We start from the raw sequence: 15,186 nt of genomic DNA on the forward strand, positions 1-15,186 counted from the left end.
GTCGAGTACGGGCTGTTCCTGGCCCAGCCTCAGCCAGACGCGGGGGAGAAAGAGAGCAGAGACTGGGAAACGCCGGCGGGAAAGGAATTGGCCGGAGGAAAGGAGGAGGAAGGTTGGAGTCATCCGGCTACCGAGCCCGCTCAGCCGGGCGGAGAGAAGCCGGGGACCCAGAGCGCACGAGGGGAAGACACAGCCACGCGGCCTCGGCCTCCGGGGGAGCTCGCCTCTGTGTCCAAACAGAGGGGTGGGGAGGACACGCGCCGTCGGTCCGGGGCGGAACCCCCGCGGAAGCCCGCGCGCCCTGGACGCGGCCGTGCCAGAGCACCTGCTGCAGCGGCCCCGCCAGCCGCAGTCTTTATAGCCCGGGCGCCGGCCTGCAGGGCGGGGTGGGGGCGCTGCCCGCAGGCCCCGCCCCACCCAGGGGCGCCCCGCCCGCCCGCTCGCGCAGCCCACCTCCCCACGGGACTCCGGACCCGGCTCGGGCCGGGTCTGCAGCCCGCCGCTCCGCGGGGGTATTGGCTGAAGGGCGGGCCTCCCTGCGGAAAGCGACGTCACTGGCCGCTCCTGCAGTGTGAATGAATCAAAACGCGGCGGTGACCGCGGCCTGCCGGGCGGCCGGCGCGCGAAGGGTGGAGGGGGAGGGGGAGAGGGCGGGCGGGGGAGGGAGGAGGGGAAAAGAGCCAGAGCTGCAGCAACAGCGTCTCCTCCACCCGGGATGTGCACCAACCCCGGAGAGCGACATCGAAGGGACGTGAAGCCGACCGAGGACCGGCGGGGGGAGGGGGCCGGCCTGGGGAGTCCTCCCGGAGAGGCGGAGCGCCCGGCTGCCGCGCGACTTGGGCGGCCTTGGGCTTTTTATTATTTTCAAATTTCTGCGTCCAGCTAGAGCGAGCGAGCGAGGGACCTCCGTAGACTGCGACTCGCTGGCTCTCGCTCCGAGATGATGCAGAGCGCGGCTGTCCCCGCGGAGGGGGCTGTCAAGGGGCTCCCGGAGATGCTCGGTGTGCCGATGCAGCGTAAGACATCCCCCTTTCTCGCTGATTTAATTTGCTAAGCAGACAGCTAGCGGCTTCAGCCGTCGTGGGGCGGGCCGGGCGCTGCGCGCAGCCGGGGCCGAAAGGGCCAGGCAGGGCGAGGGGCGGGCGGCTGGGTCGCAGAGGCGGTGACAGGGCAGGGGCACCGGCCAGGGTGCGTTTGAAGGGCTTGGCTCCTGGCTTTTGGGGCCGAAGGTGGAAGCCTCCGGGGTCATGCTCGAGGCTAGACGAGGATCCTGAACCCCGCACCCCCGGCCCATGGCTCTTCTGGGAGCACTGGGAAGAGTACCGTTTGGGGACATCAGGAGAGGGAGCTGCAGGCCAGACATGAGGGCAGAGGTGGTCTCCCCAAATCACCCTCCCTCCCCCGCGGGGGCGACCGTCAAAGCACTCATTACCTCTGGTGCAACTTCACCCCAGCAGGCGGGAAGTTGGTGCGTGCGTCCCCCGCCCCCGGACTGGAGGCGGGGAAGCCAGGGCGGTTCGCGGGTCCCCGCCAAGCGAGCGCGGGCGTGCGCACCTTGGCGTCCCCAGCCGCTGCTACTCGCTGCCACCTGCACTGCCGGGGACGCACCTCTCCGCTCGCCACATTCCAACTAGTCAAGGAATGCAGGGGAGGGAGAGGCGCGGGACAAAGTAGTGGATTCGGCATTCAGCCTTAGCGCTGGCGAGGGCAGACGTCTGGAGGTGGCTGCGACTTGGAGGGGGACGAGGCGGAGGTGTGCCCGCGCCTTGCCCTCCTGCACGCTCTCTTCGCGTGCCCGAAATAAGCGAGGCGGCCCGAACTCCGGGCGTGTTTATCCCCAAGTCTCTGTGTGTGCATGGGTGTGTGCACCGGGATTTGTTCCGGAGAGACTTTGTCTCTGTCCCTCACTCTGTGAGGGAGAATCAGTGTGGACGCCTGGGCAGGTCCCACGCCGCCGCGTGAGTCCCTCCCCGCAGCCTCGCGCTTGGGAGAGACAGAGTGCCCTCATTCCGCTGGCCGAGGGTCTGTGCTTAGCCCGCGATTCCTCTAGTGGTGCCATCGCTACATCCTCGGAGTTTATTTGGAATAAGGGCCTACGGACGGTGCCCACCTAGGAACCAGGGCGCACGAGCGCGCCCTCCTGCGCCCCCGCTCTCCCGCGCAGGGTTTCTGCCCCAGCGATCGCTCAAAGGCTGGGCTTCCCTGGGAAGTTTTTGAGAAGGGGCTAGAAGAGGGCAGCCTTACCCAAGCCTATTTAGATTGTTCCTTGATTATATCCTACAGTTTTCCTTTATCCCTTTTTGTGTCAACTGTTGGCAAGCAGTTCCACCTCTGCGTGGTGCCTGGGACAGTTACTGCTGACTAAGATGTGTCTGTAGAAGGCGCTGGGGTTTCTCTGCCGTGGCTAGTGTCCGGGTGGGGTGGGCTCCCAGCCTCTGCACAGACGCACAAACAATGCCAAAGGTGCTCTGGGTCCTTAATCTATAGCTCGGTGGGAGTGAGGACTGTGTGTGAGTGGGGGGAGGGCGTCTGCGTGTGTGTCGCGTGTCCCTGTCTGGGCTCATAGCTGTGATAGGCAGCCCATCTGTCGGGGCGGCGACGAAGGACGGTGGGCTCCTGCTCTGGTGCTTTTCTTGGGATTCAGGACACTCTCTTTCTCAGACTCTCACTTTTTGTTTCTCTTATTCAGAGACAACTTTGATGTCGGACGTCAGGAGCTCACTTTCCTAAAATGCCCCAGAACTCCACTCCATCACGGTCCCCCGTGGCTCGGATCTGGGTTCAAACTGTGCACAATTTAATGAGGTAGAGGAAGGGCTTCTCACCCCAGGGAGGCCCTGCCAGGTCCGAGCCAGGAGGAGGTGGTCTGTCCTTCCTTTTGTCATGCCTTGAGGCCTCGGGTTGGAGGACGCAGTGGCCAAAATTGAGGTGCCCTATCCCTGTAGAGCTTGGGATCGGCTTTTTCTCTTTTGGGATGTGTGTAGATCTTACCTTACCCGCTGGCAGCACAACTGGCCAATGGCTATTAAGCGTAGGAGCCAGGACGAGGCGGGGGCGTGGCCCTCACACACCCACATGTGGACATTCTCTTTCCTGGGCCCTGGGGCCTAATGGCCTAAGAACTGGGGGAGAGGGGGCGCTTGGGGACACATCCTTGGGCTTCCCGCCTGGGCGGTTGGTTGAAACCCAGGAGGAGAGGACAGAAAGCCTCTCCCACTGGAGTCTCTCCAAACCCCCCAACTAGAAGGTTTGGGTTGCCCCCAGCCCCATCATCACCGAAAGCAACCACAAATGGTGCATTGGGGGCCCAGGTCTAGAGGTACCCCGACCTAGGTCCCTTCCGTGCCCTTCACTCTAGGGGCATTTCAAAAAAGGAGTTTTAATCCAGCCTTTTTCTGTGGCAGTAGGAATATTATTTTGCTTCTTTTGGGATGGGTGAGGGACAATCCCTTCTGGAAAATGTTTCCAATTAATGTTAACATCTCTTTTTCTTCGTGGGTCTCTAGCCACTGGCCCTGCCCTCTTCCCGATCTCCTGCCTGTGTTCGCCCCTGGGCAAGTCGTCACCAGCCCCTCGCCCTTGTCCTGCTCCACGGCGCACAGGTCACTCGGTCCGGGTGGTGGCTTGCGACTCAGGCAGCCCCGGAGGCCCCATGCGGCCCGCGCGCGCGCCGGGATCCTCCCGACAAGCTCCGGCGTTGCCCGCCAAGGGGCCTCAGCCTGGACTCAGAAGCTCGGGAAGAATCGGGCGATCCCGGAGAGCCACGCGGGGTGAGGAGTAGAACCACCCACCCTTTACATTTCAGTGGAGTCGGCGGGCGCGATCCCGGGCCCGCCTCGGGTCCACGATTTCTAAGAAACTCCCAACACCTGCTCCTGTTTCCTTACTCTGGGCGCCATGGGAGGAGGCAGGCACGACCTGCCACAGTCAGGGCCGCCCCTGCCGCTTCCCTCGGGGCGCCCAGGTAGGAAACCCTGCCGAGCCCGCCCCCAGGTCGCGTTGGTTTGGTGGCACTGAGCCGCCTTGGAACCTCTGCTCCCCGAACTCGAGTTACTTAGGTCCTGCTGGCCCCTCTCCCCGGCCAAGCCGACGGGGGAAGCCACGAGAGCAGCAGGAAGGTGGAGTGTTTTATCCGCGCCTTCCTTTCAGTTGGTTTTGACCCACCTCCCACGTAGACCCCCCTGGGACCGAGGAAAAGGAAAATGGACACCGGCGGCAGCGGGTGGCAGGACTCGCGGGTGCGGGCTGGTGCTGGTAAATGGGGAGCAGGCGTCTCCCGTTCCTCTCCCTTGTCACCTAAAATGCCCGCTTCCTGCAGCTCTTGCGACCCCCGAAGCTGTGGGAAAAGGGGTTTTGATCGTGTGTTCGGTAGGACCTGTGCAGGACTTCTCCCGGACACCCCACCACCCTATCTTCCCTTCCCGGGGCTCCTGCGGGGCGCGGGGGTAAACCTCCCAGCGCAGGTCGCACCACGACCCCTCATCCCCTATGCTGATTATCCTCTTGCCAGGCCAGCTCTAAAGGGGTGGAAGAGATTCAAATCCCCGGCCAGGAGTGCTCTCGAGAGCCGGGGCAGCTGTCTGCTCTTCTTTGCGTCCGTGCCTCCTCTCGTCCGGCGGTGCAGGGCTGGGGGGTGGGGAGGCACGAAAAAATAATATGTATGTGCAGAGAGGTTCTGTGAGATTCCGATACAGAAGTTTAGGCAGCAGCCCCCAGCACCGCAGACTACCCTCTTCTCGTCACAAAAATATTCTCAGGCGTAAGCCAACTTTCAAAAGTCAGGCAGGCTGTCCCAGGCAGCCCCTGGTGCCCCGCGGGCTGAGGCTCGAATCCCGCGAAGATCCTGCCCCAGGCTCCGGCCCGGGCTGCGCACCCCCCGGGAGGGGCTCTGGAGAAACCTGGGTGACCGCGGCGGCGCCTCGCTTGGGGCAGCGGGTGGCCGAGGGCACCGGAGGGGCGCGGGGGCTCCGGCCCGCATCTTCACCTGGCTCGGAAAGAGCCGAGGAGGCAGTGAGAGCGGAGGTAGGCTTGGGACACGGCAGTCCCAGGGCGCTCAGGCCGCCGGTGGATTTAACCCGAGCAGGCAGGCGGAGCGGGTGCGGGGCGCAGGCCTGCGCTGAGTGGTACCAGGGTGCGGGGAGGGCGGGATCGAGTGGAGGAAGCAGGACGGAGTTCAAGAGTTCGGTTCATCACTTGGCCGCTGTCCCAGCTCGTGGAAAGCCAGAGCAGGCGGGCCAGCGCCGGGCTGGGAGGTGGCGGCAACCTCGGGGTCTGGAAGCGCGACCTGAGTGACCTCCGTGTGACCTGGACAGGATTTTTCCGCCCCGCGGGCAGTTTTCGGCCCGGGGGAACTGGGGAAGTATTCTTTAGCGTTGGTTGCGCCTCCCCGGTTCGCGCTCGGTCCTGGGCTCTCGCTCAACGAGTGCCCGGGCTTTGGGCGCTCGCGAGTGATGCGCAAGGACCGCAGCAGTGGTAGAGAGGTGCGCGACGCGAACGGAGGAAGGCAGAGCCGGCCCCCGTGCCGTGCCCGGGGCGCGCCCCATTCGGCACTCCTGCGCCCCGCCGGCGCTTTTCCTCCTTCCCCCCTGCACCCTGTGCCGGTTCCTTTAACGCGCTCATCCTCGCGGCGGTCCAGAAGCCAGGCCGGGTTTGGATGGGCCAAGCCTGGAACACCTTTCGTGCTTCTTGGAGCTGCAGCGAGGACTTTTTTCCGCAAGGAGATGCGCGGCGGACGGGAATGTGAACCGCGTATAGAGCCGCGGGTGGGGAGAGGGAGACCAGGCTGAACCCTCTCTCCTTCTGCCCATTTCCCGCCAAGCCGTGGGAAAGAAAACACTGAGCCACACTGCCTGTGGCCAGAGCCTTTCCAAGACTTTTTTTTTTTTTTTAACCCTTGGAAAATGGTTCTCCCCTCCTGGGCGCGGCTGCCTCCGTTCGGAGCCGGGAGGGAATCGCGGCTCCGCGCGGTGTTTGCGCCCTGCGCGCCTCGGTGCCTCTGCGCCGCGCTTCCTCTCTGCCTGGCTCCCTCCGCGCGTTTAGCAGACCTTCGCGAGCGCTCCAATCTTGGCAAGCACAGGAGAGAAAAGGTCTCTCTACCTGCGCAGCCGATGATGGAAAGTAAATCGGACCAGGGGAGAGTTGGTGACCGTGCGCCCGGGAAGGCGGGATGGCGCGTGCCGCGGTGTTGCACACACCGTACGGAGGAAGCCGCAGCTGACCTGTACCCAAGGGCGCGATTCACCCAGGGGTGGCACTCAAGATACTTTTTTTTTTTCACTTTTTAAAATTGGCAGGGCGAATGTTTAAAGGGGCCTGAAGGATGAAGCTAATCAGGAAGGAGAGGAATTACTTAGCAAAGCCCGGCAGGATGTAACTGCGGGAGGCGGACCTTAAAGGAAGGACGGCTGAAGCTAGATGTACCTCCCTCTAGAACACGCCAAAAACAAAGCGGGATTAAGGCAAGAATGCAGGCAGAATGCTTCAGGGATTAGAGCAAAATGAATCCTCAAGACGTCTTGGAGACCTCCTACACGACTGCAAATACCAGGGTCGATTTTTAAAAATAAATCCTCCTGCAGGTGAGGTGGGGTTGGGGGGAGAGGCAAAACCTGCAAAGCAATTTCTTTCCATTGAGCAGACAAAATACGGCCCACAGGGGATCTCCAATTTGAATAGTGACCTGATGACCCTACTGACCAGGTGTAGACAGCTTCAGGTCCTAAGTATTTCCATTGTCCTAACTTCCCATTGGCCTCGGATTTTAGCACCCTTTCACTCTGCTACAGTCAATTAGTGATTACTTAGCGCTGGCTTTAGCAGACAACCCCGGGGACAGCAATGCTGGGGAGGAGACAAGGGGAGGGAAGGTCATACTTGGAAATGGTCGCGCAGGGATGGAAAATTAATTAACAGTGACTGACCTTTATATTATGATTTAACAGAATCTCCTTTGAGCCTCCTATTTTGGTCAGGAACGGTGGATTTTGGTGGATTTTTCTGCCTAGGAAACTTATTTCCTCCAAATTGAAGGCTTGTGGAGGGGGGAAAGTAGATGGAATTGGATCGAGGGACCTTAACTCATTTCTTTCAAGAAAGGAAATTTATCAGGATTAGAACTGGGACGTTTGGAACACACAAAGTCTTGGAACCAGTTTAGCTTATAAGAGGACAAAAGGATAATATTACCCACTTTGGGAGCTCCAGGGCTGAAGCAGCAGTTTGCTTTGGCAGCATCAGCTACATTACCGCACAGGCTGCTATGGAGATGGCTGGGTCGGGAGATTTACTTTTGTTATGATTTTCTGCCTTTTTTCTCTTCCTTCTAACGTGGGTGCGAGCAAACAGGGTCTATGGCTTTTAGTAAAATTCCATCATGGCTTGAACATCTGTCTTCCCCTCCCTCTCTCTGCTGCCTCCCTCTATGAAATGGAAGGAACGTGGTTTGTGTGTGAATAAACAGCACAGGGGTTAGTTGGGGCTGTGTGTCCAGCAGCCTGCAGAGTGGTGAGCTATTCATCTCTCACGCCCTTCCTAGGAGCCCCGGGAAGGAGGGGCAGGTGCTGGGCTCAGGACAGAGGCTGTCCTGGAGGTGGGCTCTTGTTGTTTGTGAGAAAAAGGAATCAGCTAAAAATAGATGCTGCTGTGAGGTTTTACCTTTTTGAGTCCTCAGTTTTACAGGAGCCCTGATCAAAATGGAACACAAACCAACCGTTTTGAGGCACTGCTATTGGGGTTAGGTGAACAGGTTGGGTTTAATTGCCAAAACTGAAATTGATTCTCCTCTGGAAAATGTACTTGGGGTTAACTCTGTTAGTGGCTGGCTGGAACATCATCTTGGGAGGCAAGTCTTAACTCCTGTTACTATTCTGGTGGATTTTCCCCGCAGATCTCCCCCCACCCACCTTCCCTCTGTCAGTCTGGGTCTGATCACAGATGTTTTACTGTGGTGCCTCACCCCCAAATGCCTTTAAAATATAATTTGCTTTAATTATAATGTTGGGGGGGGGTGTTAAGAGATTGGTTCTGGAAATAGCTTAATACAGACAAAACTTGCAGCCAAATTAATTGAAAGTTTCATCTTGTGAGGGAGAGATTGCCAAACATATGGAATATTACCACAGAATGAGACATTGGAAAAATACATTGTGGTGATTTAGCAATGATTAAATGAGAAAATGGAGTGGGAAAAGAGATGATAAATTTCAGAGATTATCATTGCTATGTTTTATACAATTTTCCGTTTTATTTACAATTACTGAGAATGTTCAATATCTTACCAAAGAATACTAGTTCAGTGTCAAGATATAATCTAGAAGATAATCCGGAACCTACAAATACATATTTACACTGTGTTTCATTTGCTACTTACTCCTTCTATTGAAACGTAATCCCAATTACAGCCTTAAAATGATAACATCGAAATTATTTCCAGGACACTTTAGAATTTGCGCTTTTGTTGAAGAGGTTACTCCTTTAGAGCAGCCTAAGCAGAAAAAGAACAAAGGAGATTTTCAGATGGACCCTAAGCCACCAATTAAAACAAATGGGACCTATGCAGGGAATAGTTCCCTTCGGAAAGTGGAGGAAAAGGACAATTTTAGATGTGATCACTTCTGATAGATTTTCTGCCTTTTTTGTAGTTGTTAGTCATTTGTCAAGATAAACTAGGAAATAACTTGAAACTAGCAAGACGTATGCAGATTGATGGATGTTTTAAGGGTATACATGAATATAATTATAATAGACAATATGACTTCCTTAAATGTGATGCCAGTTTTTTTATGAATATCTTTCCAATATTCTGGATTACTCTAATCAGCTCACTGTGGTGAGTGCTGCTGTCAGCATCGTGAAATACCATGATGTCCAGTGCGACTTTTCTCTTTGTTTTAAAGAATTGATATTGGAATTTCCTGCTTCAGCAAGTTGCTTATTAGATTCTTCTTCCTAGATTATGAAGACTTTTCAAGAGGAATTTTAGAAAACAGTTTTGGAAAATGATGTCGTGGTCTTTTCAAGATACACGGATTTAGAATAAGGAAAAAAATATAAAAGGAAACTATGAATTGTTTAATAAATGTGAACTATCCTCAACAGAGAAGGGAAACAAAGAGCCAGGAGGCAAATAACAAGCACATCTAGTCGTCATCTGTCATGTAAACTGGATCCTGGGTGTCAGGTCTTCCCAGTGTGTGGGCTGTATAGACAAATCAGTCCTCACAGTTATAATTATCAGACGACTTAAAGGGGGAGTTGTGACCAGAAAATAGGTCACTGACAAAATATTGTCAGTGGTGATGGTGGCAAATTTTGAACTGGAAAGTTTTATGTTTGAAATACTTATCTGGTAATGGCACTTTAAATTCATTTTCTTTTAATTGAACTCTACCTCCATTATAATTTTTGGAATTGGATATTCCAGAACTTAGGTATGCATTTAGGCAGGCATGCCATGACTTGTTATGTCCTGTGGTATTATCTCCATTCAATTTGAAATTAGTTATTGCCTGATGAAATCGATGAGACCTCTCCACCTCGGTCGAAAGCATTTCCCTAGCCTGTCTTTTAGAAAGCACCTTCCCTCTCTTATACTCCGACAATGTGAGGCAACTGAGTAGAAATGTCTGCTATTGGCTGTTGTTTTTCTCCTCCTTACAAGTGGAAAATGAATGGCGAATTCCAAGAAAATCATTTTTACAGTATTATTTCAACTGTATATGTATTTCCTTAAAGCCTCCAATTGGCTTATCTTTTCAGTTATTTGTTAACAGTAACAAAGTTATTTGTTAAATAGCCAGCAAAGAAACTTTACAAATAAATAAAATTAGATGTTTTTGGAAACATACATTGGCCAAATGTTATTTAAGGGGAAGCTCAAAAAAATGGCTTGCTCCTGTTCTTCAGCTCTAAAAAGGAATGGAGTTCTGACACATACAGCAACGCCGATGGACCCTGAAGGCAGGTGGAGTTACATAAGCCAGACGCAAAGGACAGATATCGCGTGAGCCCACTTACATGAAATACCTAGAATAAGCAATTTGCAGAGACAGAAAGTAGATTAGAGTTCACCAGCGACCCGGGGAAGGGGGAATGAGAAGCCATTGCTTAAAGGGTACAGAGTTCCTGTTTGGGGGTGATGAAGAAGTTTAGGTAATGGTTAGTGATGACAGTCGCCCAACATCGTAAATGGAATGAATACCACTGAACTGTACACTTAAACATGGTTAAAATGGGAAATTTTGTGTTACCACAATACACATTTTAAAACAACAACAACAAAACTACTTACTCCTGGAGTGAAGACACCAGCAAAAGGATTTGGAATGAAGTCCCAGAAGAGGTGGTTTTCGTGAATACTCTTGAGAGCAGTGGTCCTCTGTCAGCCCCAGAATCTGCTCCAGAGAAATAGAAGGTTCTAGCAGCACCAATTTGGCCCCCACATGGGCACCCTTAGGGAAGCCCCTTATTCTCTTCAGTCTTTAAATATGGACAATGTCCATTTCACAGGGTGGTTGGAAGAGTACATGAGCTTGCCGATTTGAAAGTTCTTGCCAAAGTTCGGGGTGCCAGCAATATGAAGGCAGTTGGAGACCAAGAGCAAGGTTGGTTCTGTTTTGCAGAAGGAGCCGCCCTGAAGGGCTGGAGCGCTCCCTCCCGTCCTAGAGGGGTGTGGTGGGGTCTGGGAACAGCCCACAGCCGTCTCCCACAGACCCCAGCTCCCTTTCCTGAAAGGAGTAAGGAAAGCCACTTCTTGAACATTAAGTAAAACTGTGAAACAGAAAGAAGAGGAAATCTCATCCAAAATGCAATTTAAAAATGCAACGCCTCACATAAAAATTGTGACACATTAAAGTTTAATTTTTACTATTAAGCTGATCCTAGAGCATAATTAAACAAACCTTATTCCTATTAGTACAAAATAAGGTAGTCTTAAAAATATTGAAAGTAAGTCATCAGCATTATGATCCCATTAGAAACATCTGAAATTCTGATTCATTTCTCCAGAAGTGTGCACTTTCTTACAACACATTTTAGAAGTCATTGTGTCACGTGTGTGTTGGTTCTAGTTTTTGTGTCTTTCAGGGAAAATGTTTTTTTTTAAAACCTCCCCATTTATATTCTGTGACCAAAGAGATAGAAACCACCATTTTCCAAAGAATTAAAATCAGTCAAACAAACCATCACCAAAACCAAACCAAACAAAAAAAAACATCTTCTCTGAAATGTTTCATGGTGGCCCTTAATTCTTTAAGATTAGTTCCTTGGAAATAAAAAATGTGAGTAGTGAATAAAGATGCACAGTGTTCATTATGTCTCACCAAAGAGGTGTGGGCAGTTTGGTCTGCTGCTGACCATATCAGACCTCTTGATCTTGTCCACTGCCCAGCTTCTAAAACCTCACGAGTGAAGGAATTTGGGAATTTAAAAATGGAATTCCTGTTCTGATGATCCCAGTGCACACCCTTCCCCCCTGCCCCCCAACTGCAGGGCCTTTGGGGGCTGGGTATCGTGTCCTAAGGTTTATAAGCTTCCTTGATGAAGTAATATATTAGAGCTACAAGCAAAGGGTGGGAAATCAAATTAGAAATAGTTTTCTTTGGGGCATTTAGATGTCTCCAGGAAAAATGCTGGGCATCTCAAATGTTAATCTGAGCTCAGTCCACCCTTACCTGAATGCGTTACAGCACCAGCGAAGTGGGATAAGGCAGGTGGGCCCCAAGCCCCTGCTCTCACCACGCCTGTGTGGAAAGGGGACCAAAGGCTGGCAAATCTGCCCTCATTCTGTGGAGGGAAGACTCCACAAATTCCCTTATTACAAACAGACCATACCTTTGTAATATTGCATTTCTGTTGTTTCCACTCTGGGATTAAGTTGATGAGTGATGGGTGTGCTTCTTCTAGATGCCTTAGAACTAGGGCAGTAGAAGACAGTTTTGAGTGTTTTGGGGGGGAGGGCGTGTCAGAGGGCTGAAGGAGGAAAAACAAGTGTATCGGAAAATAGGGAAGCATGGAATGAGTTTGATGCACTTCTAGTGTATAAGTTCATTTTATTGGAGACTGGCCGTGAGAGAATGGAGAAGGGCGCTAACCACTGAGCTTGGACGATGGTCTTTCAATGGTCTTACCATTGTAATGAGTGTTTACACTCGTAATATCTGGTGTGATCACACAGCAACCTGAGAGACTGGTGGTATTATCCCCAGTGTACAGATAAGAAAACCAAGGGTCAAAAAGGTTACATAATTTGCCAGGATCGTAGATGGGGTAGAAGCAGAATTTGAACCCAGACTGGCCTGACTCTGACCCGTGATTTATTGTAAACAGTTTGTCACACCTAAACATTTGAAGGTCTAAACCCTAAACAGAACTGAAAACTTTCTAACTCACCCCATATTTTTGAACTGTCCTTGAAGCTTTGGGTTTCTCTCTCCCCACTCCCCCCACTGCTGGGGGTAGGCAGCTCCCGCATTCAGTGATGGCTTCAGAGCTGGACTTCAGGATTGGCTTTTTCCAGAATGGCAATATTTTGGCCTGTGTATGAGGATGTGTGTGTGTGTATGTATGTGGCATATGTGCGGGTGTTTATGGATATGTGAATATTTGTGTCTGACTGTGTGTATATGAGTGTGGGTTTGGGGGTGTATTTTTGTTTGTGATCGTATGTTTTTCTCTGTGTGTCTGTGTGTGTTTATATGAGTCTCTGTGTTATATGTGTGTGAATCTCTGTGTGTATGTAAGTGCATGTGTGTATATATTCGTACGGGTGTGTCTGTGTAAATGGTGTGTCCGTATGTGCACACGCCGGTGCTCTCCCTGTGGGCCTGGGTCTCCGCCTTGTGCCCTGTCACTCTCAGGACACGGAAGACCCTGGGGTCCAGCATCTCCACAGATGCCCCGGCTGTTCCTGGAGCACTGCTGCCTTTCCATGTCACAGTTTACCCTCTGCAGGGTCCCAGCAGGAGCATCGCCACAGGACTGCTTACTTGTAGATAAAACAAAAATTCATTTGAAAGGAAATGACTCCTCACACTGGGAACTGAATTGATAGATCAAGTTCTGTTTCAGTGACTCCAAGGGTCTGCTCAAATTACATTTTTTAAAGTGGAATTTCATGAAAAAAGTGGAATATTACACTGCATGAAATAAGTTGAACTTACTAGGGATTTGGAAATTTTCTTGCCCCCTGGAAATTTGGGTTTCAACTTTATTTCTGGTCGGAGAACTAGAAAATCTCTGTCCTGTTCAGGCTCTCCAGATTGCAAAATAATGATGATAATTTATTATAGGTGAAAAATAAAGGCTACATTGTTGCTAATTGAAAAAAAATTCTAGATAGTTTACCTTTCACACTAATCTAGCTCATTACATGAGTCTTGATTATTACGTGTAACCTGGAGTGTAGGATCTGAGTTCTCAGGTCTCTGCTCTCACAGGGGGGGACAGCTGCCATTGACAAGCCCAGTGGGACAGAGGCTCCCTGCTTCCAACTCCTCCCTAGGCACTCAGTTTCAGTTATGGACAAAATGGACATTCTCTGCACGTGGACTCTGAATTGTTGCCTCAAACATTTCCATTTACCCAACTCTTAGGGATCACAGGAGGCCAGGGGCTTATCTACCTAGTCACTGTAAACAGAGCAGCTCTGACATGTCTCTCTGTGCCCTAATCCCTGCTACAGAAGGACAGGGTTTGATGTCTCAGGACCCTCCCGCTCTCAAGCAGGATTAGTCCCTTCTAAGGGAGGGAGCTGCCGAGGCAGTTGGTGCAGGATCTCAGACGCCCCACTGTGGGACCTGGAGCACTTTGCTTGGTCTCTCCAAGCTCAGTCTCCTCATCAGTAAAGTGGGAATGATAATACTTTTCCCAGAGTTGTGGGATCTGGGGGCAGTTTATGACAGGCTGTTGATGTCTGGCTTTACTGTTATAATTGGCATACTGTAGATCTTTTAAGCCATTTTTACATTGACCTTTGTTTTAAAAATTAAATTTTAACTGTAAAATCTACAGTGGTATACAGTAGAAGTTGTTGCTGTTGTTGTTTAGCTTAAAATGCACCCTTGGTATGTCCCTTTCCTTTTTACCAGACCTGAGGACCCCAGTTTGGTCCCAAGGCCTCTCTTGGAGAAGGCCTGCTTTGGGGAGCGCATGCTGACCCGGCAGCAGCACCTCCAAGCTGCAGGCTGGAATGGCCGCCCGCTGCTTGTAGTGTCGCGCCTTAGCGTGCCGGCCTCCCCGCCTCCGCAACGCCGCGCCGCGCGCCTGCATACATTAGCCCTAATGTATTCTCTCTTGAATACTCATCATATTAAGGCTCCCGCTAGATACCTTGCTCGAAATAAATTTTATGGGCATACATCCTCTCCCTCATCCCCATGCATTTGTAGCTAGGAATAGAAATACAGCCTTCTCTTTCCTCGGAGGGAAGGCCAAACGACAATTACGTAAGAATCGGCCGCCCTTGCGGCCCAGGAGCCGAGAGAGGGGCTCGGAGCCCTGCCCCCCGCGCCCCGGGCCCACCGGGGCCTTCTCGGTCCAAGTTCTCAAAGAGTTAATTTGCCTCCCTGGGGGCGGCTTCGCTCCCGGCCGGTGTCTGCGCTTCAGAATCCAGCCATTTGCTCAAACAAAAAAGCCCCTGCTGGGCCCCCAAGTCAGGGGTGCCCGGGCTCTGCCACTTGGGGGGCCCCGGCTGGCGACGCGGGCCCGGGGCGGGGCTCCCGCCGAGCAGGGGCGCGGGCCGAGGGACTGCGGCAGTCGGCGGCCGCCGCGCCGGGTGTCTGAAGCCACCTCCCGGCCTGGGAGGCTTCTTGGTTAGGCTCCCCTCCCCTCCCCCCTCCCTCCGTCCTCGCCCTCCAGGGGCTGAAACGCACCCCTGTGGGCAGAAGCGCGCCCCTTGCTTGCCCGTGTGACCCTCTTTGCCTGGATGCGGCGCCCCTTGCCCCTCCATCCTCCTGGGGAGGTGGCCTCGTTGTCACACCGCCGGCGCGCTCCTCGGCGTCCCCCTGCTCATCCAAACCTCCCCGCGCCAGCGCGCGGGCCACGGCCCCGAGGAACCTCCTGCTGCACTTGGAGGGGCGTGTGGGTGAGCGAGGGGACCGCAGGCGCTGTCCCCAGGCTGTGGGGAGTCGCAGTGGGACCCGGCGCCCTCTGGGCCTCCGCACAGCGTGGCTATACTAAGCAGGGGTTCCT

At 53.0% G+C, this 15,186-nt stretch overlaps 1 protein-coding gene across 1 annotated transcript in view; it reads left to right on the forward strand.

The window, feature by feature from the left end:
- Positions 1–940: 940 nt before the first annotated feature.
- The window catches only part of LHX4 (LIM homeobox 4), a 41,691-nt gene continuing 27,445 nt past the window's right edge, over positions 941–15,186 (forward strand). The window contains exon 1 of the mRNA XM_004461861.2: positions 941–1,016. Coding sequence (XP_004461918.1) covers positions 941–1,016 — 76 coding nt within the window. The remainder of the gene's footprint in view (positions 1,017–15,186) is intronic.

This window comes from Dasypus novemcinctus, chromosome 13 (genome assembly GCF_030445035.2).
Source record: "Dasypus novemcinctus isolate mDasNov1 chromosome 13, mDasNov1.1.hap2, whole genome shotgun sequence".
NCBI lineage: Eukaryota > Metazoa > Chordata > Mammalia > Cingulata > Dasypodidae > Dasypus > Dasypus novemcinctus.